Source organism: Echinops telfairi, unplaced genomic scaffold (genome assembly GCF_000313985.2).
Source record: "Echinops telfairi isolate 266 unplaced genomic scaffold, ASM31398v2 ScPeMD7_2291;HRSCAF=2852, whole genome shotgun sequence".
Taxonomy (NCBI): Eukaryota; Metazoa; Chordata; class Mammalia; order Afrosoricida; family Tenrecidae; genus Echinops; species Echinops telfairi.
The window spans coordinates 11,801,464-11,813,320 of record NW_022106189.1 but is presented as its reverse complement, the minus strand read 5'-3'; the positions used below and the strand labels follow the sequence as shown (position 1 = coordinate 11,813,320).

Below are 11,857 nucleotides of genomic sequence, written 5' to 3'. Positions count from 1 at the left end.
AGGGAGGGGGGAGCGGGGAGGGAGGGGAAAAATGAGGATCTAATGCACCGGGGGCTTAAGTGGAGAGGAAATGTTTTGAGAATGATGAGGGCAATGAATGTCAAATGCGCTTTACACAATTGATGTGTGTATGGATTGTGATAAGAGTTGTATGAGGTCCTAATAAAATGATTAAAAAGAAAAGGTTCTAAAATTAGTTGTGGTGTTGATTGCACAACTCTTAATATGATTAAACTATTGAATTGCATGATATGTGAATTATATGGTAGTAAATTTAAGCAGACCCTTGGGGGAAGACAGGTGCCATGCCACATGAAGATATCACCATGATGACCAAGCAATAGAGGCTGAAAAGAGACAAGGACCTTTCTTAAGTGCCAACACAGAGAGAAAGCCTTTCCCTAGAACCTGTAACTGGAATTCAGATTTCTAGCCAGCTCAACTGTGAAAAATAACTTTATTACAGAGAAAAAAATCAGTTGGGATTCATTTAACAAAGACACTAAACAGGAAATTAGGAAACAGTATCAATTATAAGAGTCACCCCAAAGATAAAATAATTAGGAATAAATCTAAACAGAGACACAAAAGACTTACACAAAGAAACCTAACAAATGGAACACTTAATATTCTGAATGCCTTAATGCTACCCAAAGCAATCCATAGATATCATCTTCCTGATCCCAGCATCATGCTTTAAAGCTGCGGTTCTCAACCTGTGGGTCGCGACCCCTTTGGGGGTCGAATTACCCTTTCACAGTTGCCAGATTCATAACAGTGGCAAAACTACAGTTATGAAGTAGCAACGAAAATAATTTTATGGTTGGGGTTACCACCACATGACCTGTGTTAAAAGGTCGTGGCATTAGGAAGGTTAAGAACCACTGCTTTAAAGAGATAGAAAAACTAATCACCAACTTCGTATGGAAAACAAAGAGATCTCATATAAGCAAAGCACTACTAAAGAAGAAAAATAAAGTAGGACGCCTCTCATTTCCCAATTTCAAAACCTACTACATAGTAATGGTAGTTAAAACAGCCTGGTACTGGTACAGTGACAGATACAGAAGCCAAGGAGAATTGAGAACCAGTTACAATTAGCTGATCTTTGACAAAGGGCCAAGACACATTAAATGGGGAGTGGTAATTGCTTTAACAAAGGGTACTGGCAAAATCAGATATCCATCTGCAGAAGAATAAAACAGGACTCATAAAAAAAACAAAAAGAACTTAAGTATTCAAGAGAAAGGGCCAATTTTAGACTTGGGTTCATATGATGGTAGAAAACAGCATATGATCCAAAGAGATTCTAAAGACAAGCCAGACTACTATAGAATAAGTGTCTATTGAAAAGGCAGAAAGGACAAATATTTAGAGACTAAGAACACAAATTAATTTCCCAGTCATTTAGATGGGAACAACAGAAGCAAGTTAAATGCATTCCCATCTCCACTTAGGAGCTGTGTACCATCAAGACAGAGTGCATGAAGAGAACCAGGAATATAAAGGATACTTGTTACATACATTTGTCTAAGAAAGAGAAACTGAAAACACCAATAAAGAATGAGATATGGAATATCCTAATACTTTGGAGGAATGTTTTAAAACCTGAGAACGGTTTAGTTTTCATTAAGTCAGCTATGTTTTGTGTAGCTTGCACGATATTAGGAGATAACACTTTAACTTTAATTATGTTTCAACTTCAATATGGCAAATTGGAAAGTAGATGAATGCCTGAGCTAAAAGTAGCAGTTACTGTTTGGATCAATCTTATCTGCCTTCTTTCCTCCAAGGTGAAAAGGAACTACAACTACACAGCAACTTTCCTTCTGAGCTCAGGCACTCACCCACTTTCCAATCGGCCATATGCCTGCTCTCCCTGGCTTATTCTAGCCAGTCACTTGTTTTTGAGCTTGCAGCTACTGCTACAACACAATTGGTGGCTAAAACCCTGGAAGTTTGAGGCAGGGCTTCAAGCCATTCTTCCTAGTTCTGTCATGGCTTTTGAAATGAATTTCCCAAATTTGGAAAATGTAGGTGTACTGGAAAAGTAAACAGAACAGAGAAAATAAGAGATCAATGCCCTGCTTGATATCTGATTTCTTAGAAAATAAAGACAGCACGCATGTTGTACAGCAACCAAATCCCTTAAGCAGCAGAGGTAGAAACGACAGCTCAAAGACGGCAGTGATTACACTGATTTGAATGTGTGGCACACTTCACAGTCCTATTGATAATCCAGTCTTCTCTATCAGACTCCTGAAAGTGCTTACTAAACCTCTTCTGAGTCTCCCATTTCAGGTTTTTTGACTCTTATTTTTTCTCATTCTTGTTATCATTCCAGTACTTCCATATTTTACAAATGTGAATCTATTGATTTTGTTGTGTTGGGCCATGACTGAATTGGTTCTAACTAATTTGAAGCCCTGGTTTGGGGTTATTAAATACTAAAGTATAAAGAGCCATCCCTTAGGCGTATAGTTTTATTCTCATCTAATTTAGACAATTATATTAACTACAGAATTTAGGGCTAATTTCAAATTACATTTAATTCTGTATTTTATTAAGATCTCAACTAGTTGAAATAATCTTATATTTTTCCCAATTAGAAGTCTGCCTTATTTCCCAAGATAGACCTTTTCAATTCTTCCTGCCAGCTTCCTTCCACTCTTCTCCTAAAATGAGCACTGAGCACAGCCTTAGGATCAGACTTTTATACATGAACACACAGGAGAGTTTCCGGTCTGCCATGAAAACTCCTCTATTAGCATAAATTCCATCATCAACTTCTCCACCTCAGTGGATAAAGCTCGGATATTACCTGTTAAATAAACTCCTAGCTATTTAAATTGTCATTTAGACTTGTAACAAAAGTCTATTAGCATTTTCTTCCATATGACTCTAAAAGTTATAAATAAAGCTACCAGAAGTAGTCCACCTAAATAATTCTGTATTTAAAGGGAGATCTTTAATACCTGTAAAAATTAAACATTCATTACTACTTAAGTAAAGGGGCACCTGAGGAAAATAATTTCATGGAAAAAAACTCCCTGGAGATTATTAGTTCACTAAAAAAAAAAAAAAAAAGCTTATGTTTGAGACTAAAGCTGGTAGTAAAGAGACAGAAATATTAAAAACATGGTAACAGCTTTGATCACAGGATGCTTTAAGAACCAGCCTTATAAAATCTGCTGTGACACTGCATATACATATTTTAAAAGATAAATGCTATTAATAAAGCTTTTAAAAAAGGGAAACGCTTTGCTTTACCACAGAATGGCCTGACTATGTTGATCAGGTAATTTAGAGAGTAATATATAACTCAACTCAGTTAACTCTGGGTCACCTGGTCTACATATCAGCAACCTGGTTTTTCTCCATTTGTGACTTCCTAGACTAATCTGTATTTTATCCTGTCCTGACTTTTTATTATACTTACATTTTGCTAACTTATCATGTGGGTTTCCTATAAAATTATCTCAAGTACCTTATGGAATAGACAAAAGTGGTAATGGAGATCACTCATATAGAAAAATATCATTTTATAGTTTTCTCAAGTTGGCACCAATGCTATATGGACCAAGCAAACAAAAAATGTTGATAGCATATTTTTAAATGTACTATAAAATATTTTTTTACATGAGATTCAACATAAGTAGAATACTATTCTTTTGTCTTTTCCCCTATTGCTGTGTGCCATCTAGTTGATTCAGAGCCATAGCAACCCTATAGAACAGTGCAGGACAGCGCCATAGGGGCTTCTTGGCTGTCATCTTTATGGGAGCAGGCTACCATGTGCGTTCTGCTGTGGAACAGCTGCTGACCTTCTGGTTAACAGCCGAGCTCTTAACCACTGCATGAATAGACAGCAGCCACCCAAAGTCTTCCTTCAACAAATTGTACTTTTAGTATTATGATTAATATTACTACTAGTAGTAATAGTAGGAAAGACCAGCCTCTGGAAAAGGACATCATGCTTGGCAAAACCCACTGCTACTGAGTCGATTCTGACTCAAGGCAACCCAAAAGTGCAAGGTAGAAATGCTTCAGTGGGTTTCTGAGACTGTAACTGTTTGTGGGAGGAGAACGCTTCATCTTTCTCCCACGGACTGGCTGGTGATTTCGAACTTCTGACGTCTCCATCAGCAGCCCAATGCATAACCATGCCACCACTAGGGTGCCTGTGCTTGGTAAAGCGTCAGCGAAAGAGAGGAAGACCTTCAATGAGCTGGACGAGCACATGGCTGCAACAACAGGTTCAAACACCACCACCGTATGGGTGGCACAGCCCTAGGCAGTGTTTTCGTCTGTGGCACACAAGGTCGCTATGAATCAGAACGGACTAGATGGCACTTCACAACATGAGTCATAGTCAGCAATATTTGAATACCTTTAAAATTAACAACACATTCCTGTCTATTATCTCATTTAATCTATTAAAGATTGGAAAACAAAACTTCTACCTTTTGTGTTTCGGGATCTATTAACCAGTTCCAGGCACCAGTAGCTGTACAGACAGATACCACTATAAGAAGCACTGATGAAAGATAAACATGAAATTAGTAAACAAAACACTTTAAATCTATGATGATAGCACTAGCTCCTACTACGTGACAACCAATTATTAAATGGCAAATGCACTGAAAACATTATTTGGAAGATATTTACAATATAACAAATGATCTCTCTTTTTTAATCATTTTATTAGGGGCTCATACAACTCTTATCACAATCCACACATACATCAATTGTGTCAAGCACATTTGTACATATGTTGCCATCATTCTCAAAACACCTGCTTTCTACTTGAGCCCTTAGTATCAGCTCATTTTCCCCCTCCCTCCACGCTCCCCTCTTCCCTCGAACCCTTGATAATTTATAAATTATTATTTTGTCATATCTTACACTCTTGATGTCTCCCTTCACCCTATGGCCATATTGCAGATGAATGGAATAGTTTAAATAAGAATTGAATTCGACTGTTTTAGGATCTAGCTGTACTAGGATAATACTGATTTCTTCTACCTATTGCTATTGATATAATGCATGATCGAATGATTATTGGGAAGTATGAAGAGTTTGTAAGCCCACTGCCTTCAGCCATTAAATTGGTTCTGTTAAATGGGTATTGGAAATAATGCTTAGAAAGGTAAGCCCCACCCAGTGCCTTGAGTGCTTGGGACATTTGCATTTGAAAAGACTTGCTGAGAGCTTTTGCAAGACTTAAGGAAAAAAAGGAGCCATTTGCCGTTTTTTTGAATTTTGAACTGGCAGTTTAATTCTGAAACTGGAAAAATCTGGAGCCATGGAAGAATTCTCCTCTCTAGGATTGAACATTAAAGAGAGCCTGCAGGCAACCTGAAATGCTTGCTAGGTTTCCACCTGGATCCACTTGTTGAGTGGAAGTAGGAAAACACAGCAAGAAAGAGATGGGTTGAGTAGACCTGGTTCACAGGGACTAGAAGAGAGATGAGTGGGGTAGCTGGTCTGAAGTTTAAAAGAGTTGTGTGGAACCTGAGCATGACCTAGCCTAAGGGGGCTAGGGTTGTTGAGACTTTGTAAAGGCACCCGTGGTTGAAAGACAAGGCAGTCAACGGACACATTGGTGAGGCTAAGCAAGGCAGCCCACGTAGAGTTGACCAGATCCCTACCAGATGAAGATAAGATTTTTGAGCCTGCGAATTGGGTGTTCATTGCTGCTGACTTTATGGATGGCCTGTCTTGATTTGACTCTGCTTATGAATGGAGACTCACAAGATTCCAACTGGAATTTAGATTCTTCACATCAAAGAACATGCTTGTCTCCTCAAAGCACTGGGTTCATAGAAAAGGCAGCACAGAAATTAGATACCCACAGGGGACACAGGCGTGGCAGATAAAGGCATAAAGTGACTGGCTCACAAACTTTCATGGGTGGGGGAATGTATTGATGGGATTATGGTACTGTGGAGTACGTGTTCACACAACTGCTATTTTTAGGCACAGAATATTTTTGTTTTGTTCACTTATAGAATATTATGTTGAAATGGGGCTGGCACATTTTCAGTTTACATATTTTAGTTTTATCCTGTTAGGCACAAACATGATATTATTGTTTAAAAGTTATATATGGCAAAAAAATAATCTGTAACTTATCAAGGGTTCAGGAGGGAGGGCAGGTAGGGGAGGGAGGGGGAAGGAATGGGGAGCTGATATCAGGGGCTCAAGTGGGAAGAGAGTGCTTTGAAAATGATGGTAGGGGCACACTGGAGGAATGTACAGATTGTGATGAGAGATGTAAGAACCCCCAATAAAAGTTTTGTTTTTTTTAAAGTATGTATGGCTAAAGAGTTGTGTAAAGGTGGCAAGCTGACAAGGGGTAGTCTGTTGTAGTTACATAATTTCATGTCAACTTGAAGTTATATAAAAGTATAGGGGTGGTAATCAAACTGTCAATCAAGTCAGAACCTGATGGCTTGCATCTCTTTGTGGGTGTGGCTTTCTAACAAGGAGGGCTCTGGAAACCTTCCCTTCTCTCTCTGCCTTCACCTTCCTGCTGGAGGATGCTGGTTGCTGCCAGAACTCTGGAGATGTTACCACTGCCACTGGATCCACAAGAATACAACCTGCGATCTTCCTGTAATCTGCATGATGGTATCTGGCTGCGCGAGTCTGAAAAGGGACTTATGGACCAGTATCACACTTATGAACTTGAGTTGGGACTGGGCTGGGCGGTTTTCTCAATTAATAATTGCTTCTTGATATACAGCTCTGTCTTATGCATATATGAGTGTCTCTCAGTTTGTTTCTCTAGTTAATCCGGCCTAACACAGTCTATGTAACTATCAATGTGCTGACTTTTTGCAGATCTTATACATGCAAATGAAAACACAACAATACCTTCATTTTCTAATACAGATCAACCAAATAAAACGCACTGAGCACAATGACTCTAGGACCTGACTATGGACGCCAGCCTGTGACTGAATTTTTAAAAGATCAGTGTTAGGAAGTGTAGCAGTAGAGTCGGGTACACTAACAATATATCACTTTGGTACTGATTGCAGCAAGAGTGGGGTACACAACAATATCACATTAAGGTACTGAATGCAAGTTCAGAGTATAAATTATTAGTAGCAGACGTACAATACGTAAGCATGAATTATTTTAGAAATCCTAAAAAGCTTTCAATCAATAAATAAAGAGATCTTAAGTGAAGCATCAAGCATATCTGGCATTACTAGAAAATAATAAGGGGATCAAGACAGTTACTTGGCCTTCAATTGGGATATATAGCTTTTTAAAATGTAGAAATCAAGTTTAAATGTAGAACAACACATTATCTAGAATTCCTAGTACTAAATTTTTCAAAGTCCTAAGTCATAAAAAAACATTTATTTTAGTAACAAAATAAGAATTTCAAGATAATGTTCTGAGAACAAATTAAACTCAATTTCTTATAATTCTCTATTCACAAAAATACACTATTTTACACAGTTATTGCTAAAAACAGAATCAAAGGCAAAATTAAGATGCACTTAGAAGAACCCTCTTGGAAATGTCTTCGTTTATTTGATAGATACATTACCTTATTTTACGTCATTTACATATAAGCACTGAAACCATGAATCAGAGAAAAAAAATACAAGTACATTTATTGTATTACAATTTATAAGAAAGCATCATATACATTTCAAGAGATTCTAATGTAACTCTGAAGTAAAGGTTTTGCAGGGAGATCCCTAGTAAACCAGAAAATACAAGACAATATTCATCATGAATTGTGAGCAATAATTTGTGCCGTTGAGTTGGTTCCGATTCATAGCAGCCCTATGTACAACAGAAGGAAACACCACCATGTACATAATTGCTTCTTGTGTTTGAGCCCACTGTTGCAGCCAATTTGTCAATTTATCATGTTGGGGTTTCTTCTTTTTCTCTGCCCCTCTACTTTACCAGAAATCATGTCCTTTTCCAGGGGCTGGTCTCTCCTGCTAACATATCCAAAGTATGTGAGATGAAGTCTTGCAATCCTTGCTTCTAAGGAGTATTCTTGGCTGTAATTCTTCTAAGACAGGTTTACTTGTTCTTTTGGCAATCTATGGTACTTTCGATAGTCTTTGCTAGCACCAGAATTCAAATGCATCCATTCTATGATCTTCCTTACCCAATATCTAACTTTCACAGGAATATGAGGTGATTAAAATACGATGGCTTGGGTCAGGCACACTGTAGTCTTCAAAATAACATCTCTGTTGTTCAACACTTTAAAGAGGGTCCGTGCACTGATTTAGCCCAATGCAACGCGTCATTTGATCTCCTGACTACTGCTTCCATGAGCACTGTGGAGCCAAATAAGATGAAATTCTTGACAACTTCAATTCTTTCAACGTTAATCATGACATTACTTCTTAGTCCAGTTGTGAGGATTTCAGTTTTCTTAATTAGCACAGTACATAATTAGCACAATGCAATGACAACTTTATATAAGTTAGGAAAACTACACACACACACACAAATCTTAATATAAGAAAATATCCCTAACTTCAGTACTATTCTCAGGGGTCCACAAAGCAAATTACACTTCAAAATAAATTACATCTTCAATGTGCCCACTGTTATGCTCTATTTCCTTCTCTGATTAAATTTCAATATAGTAAGTTCCCCACCTAGGAAACCCTCCACCACCCCAAAAAAACCACTGCCACCAAGTAGATTCTTACCCATAACGACCCTACATAAGGTTCCCAAGGCTTCGGAAATTCTGACAAGAGCAGGCATCCCCTTCAAAGATTGTGGTGAGAACTGCAGATTTTGTGGTTAGCTGTCCTTCACTTACTCAAAAGCACCAGCAGGGCTCCTAACAGTGAAGTCCCAGGGTCTTTTAAATCCAAATTTGTAGACAATTCATGCTTGCCCTGTTACATAAATTTTCCCTCATCTTGAAAAGATCAAACTAACCACTACTTCGCTCTTAAGAAATTCATCACCTTCACCTTTCAATGCTTCACATGCACCTTGGAGCCATTCCATGCACTAAGCCCACAGTCCTTTAGTAAATTCCAACTCAGAGAGACTCCAAGGAAGTCCCACAGGGTTTCCAACATTGTAAATCTTTATGGACGCTGATTACCACACCTTTCTCCCAGCTCTTACACGAAAAGCTAAGTAAAAACTGACACCTACAAATTCAGCTTAAAGATACACGTAGGAACAGATCTCATTTGTAACTAACCTTGGGGTTGCTTAAAATTCCCATCTAAGAAATTAGGAGTGGTCCCAATATAGATGTATTAGGAGAAGCATTTATTTGCTGATGCAACTACTTATATGTGTACTTAGATGAGGCACTAATTCTTTCAAACTATATTTTGCAGTTTACCTTTCATATAGGATTCTGATAGTATGTATGAAAAAACAGTCATAATGTGAATCTTCAAACACCCCCGCCCCCAAAGGTCAGCTTCCAAAGCAACACAATTATGATTTGTTAAAAATCAATTTAGAGGAATTTTTTCAATTCATAACCATTGCAAATACATTGTAAATTTAAAATATGATTTTTTTGTACTAAGATTTCATTTAAGTAGCAGGTAGGCAAACAAAAATGGCTAAATAAATGATTGAAATTTTTAGTTTGTTCTTATCAAAGCTCTAATGTTCATTTAATATCAATGTATTTTAATAAAAATATAAAAATTCAGCTACACAAAATAAGACTGTTTTAAATGGATCACCCATCATGATTTTTATTAAAAATGGCCGTATAATGCATAACTTATGAAAAGCTTTTAAAGTGTCAATAAAAAGTAAATCTCATGGTTCCGTGAGATCTTAAATACAAGGATTTATTAGTGCAAAGTTTACATAAAGGCAAATCATTCCTAGGCGGGAATTAAGGTAAACATTCTAAGGAACTTACTTCTCCATCGTCCAGTGGCAGGTTGCAAGCAATGTATGTATTCAGTCAGTCTTCTCTCAAAAGCCTTGAGATCTATGCAAAAAGATTCCAAGTCCTAATTAGCACCCTTACTAAGTTAAGTCTATAAAGCTGAAATTCTAGAGACTCAGATTTCTTCAGTTCTTACACTCCAACTTACATGTATCACAACTTTAAGCACTTGATAGACTAGGCTTCCTTTTTAATTTTACATATAAGGAAACTGGCTGGTTCACTTTGAGACGGTTCTTAAAATGGTATGTGGAAAATTAGCAGCAGCCTCAGTTGGGTCAAAAGCTAGATTCGGAGGTGGAGAGTGTTACAAAATAGAAAGATCAAAATCAGATCAAGCTTTAATCGCATCCCCCACCAGCACCACCACCGACCTTTAATTCTGTTGGAGCCAAGACCTTTCTTTAGATAGAACGTTTTATCTAATAGATCTGATCGAATAGGTTACAGAACCCTAAAACGCTGGAAGACGAGGCCCCCCCGGTGGTCTAACGGTCAGCAGTACGAAACCTTCCAAGATGAGGCTTTCTACTCCCTGAAGAGTTAGTCTTGGAAACTCACAGACAGTTCTGATGGCAGTGATGTGGTTTGTTTGGTTTTTGGTTTATACTTAATTAATAATTCCAATTGCTGTCTGATCTTCCTGGCCTTGTTGGTACTGCTGAGGTCTCCTTCGAAGGGGTGTGGAAAGACATTCCCTACTTCACGGCTTACAGGTGAGCTTCCTGGCACTATCGAAATACCGACACCCTGTTCTAAAGAAACCTGGAGCATCGGAATGAGCAAGCCAAGGTAACGTTTCCACAGCCACATTCCTTAAAAGGAGACCTCGGGGCACCTCTATCGCGGCAGGACTCGACAAGCAACGTCAGCAACGCCTGTGACTACGAGAACAAAATAAAGGATACAGTGAACAACATCCGTATAATGCTCGGGGGGCAAGCAGGTGTGAATAAAAGAGTTCCTCGACTTAAGCTGAGTTACAGGCGGGGGACTGACGCTCGACCCCAGAGCCGGCGGCGTCGGGGTCCCGCTGTCCCGGAGCCCCACACGGTGCCCCCACCCCGAGGCTCTGTCACCCCAACATCCCAGCCTCTTCTTCCCGGGGCGAGGTCTTCGCGGGTCTACTCCCTGGACTGTTCCCTCCGCCATTCTCGAGGAGACTCGGGGCGGGCAGCCAGGTGACCCTCCCTACCTTCCGCCTGTTCCAGTGAGTTCATGTCGGGAGACAGGTATGGTCACGGTCACGGTCACGGCCTCCGCCCCCCCCGCATCACACCTCCACAGCCCCTTCCTGGCCTCGGCGCCAACTCCCAAACCCAACAGCCCCACTATGACCCTCCTCAGTGGACCGCCCCTTGCCTAGATCCGCCACTTTCATTGGGCACGTCTGAAAAAAACCCCACCCCAAACCAAGGCAGCTTCTTATTGGTTAACTCGAGCACCGGCTTCAGCACCCAGCGTCCGACGGGAAGCCGCAGGAACCAAGAACTAGCTGCTGCGGCCGTGACGGAACACGTTCGCCCCCTCCCGCCCGGGAGTGGAACTGCGGCCTGCTATGCCCAATTCATTCTTTTCATTTCTCAAAATAATTTGTTGAGAGAGTCCTACTCTAAAGCAATGTAAGGTCTAATACGGGAAACAAAATACGTACAGGCTATGTGCTAAATAGGACTCAAAGTAATGGGCTTTCTTTTTAATAAGCATCCGTTTCCTACTTACCGAACTCCTTAAGTGCATTTCCCCCTTGATCTCTTTAGCGTGCAACCTACCTTTCATAAATCCTGACAAAGGTAAACAATATATGTGCCCAAATAGCCACTACTCAAAAACAGACAACCTTTTAAGCTCCTCAAAAAGTTAAACTTCCTTGTGGTCTCCATACTGTGTAAACTGCGATTTTCCTCCTCCTCTGGATGAGTTTCT

At 39.4% G+C, this 11,857-nt stretch overlaps 1 protein-coding gene across 1 annotated transcript in view; it reads right to left on the bottom strand.

Moving 5' to 3' along the window:
* The window catches only part of CNEP1R1 (CTD nuclear envelope phosphatase 1 regulatory subunit 1), a 29,316-nt gene extending 18,080 nt beyond the window's left edge, over window positions 1-11,236 (bottom strand). The window contains exons 1-3 of the mRNA XM_004704683.2: window positions 11,127-11,236; window positions 9,902-9,973; window positions 4,464-4,537 (exon numbers count right to left, since the gene is read on the bottom strand). Of these exons, the coding sequence (XP_004704740.1) occupies window positions 4,464-4,537; window positions 9,902-9,973; window positions 11,127-11,151 (171 nt within the window). The 5' untranslated portion in view covers window positions 11,152-11,236. The remainder of the gene's footprint in view (window positions 1-4,463; window positions 4,538-9,901; window positions 9,974-11,126) is intronic.
* Between the last annotated feature and the right edge of the window lie 621 nt (window positions 11,237-11,857).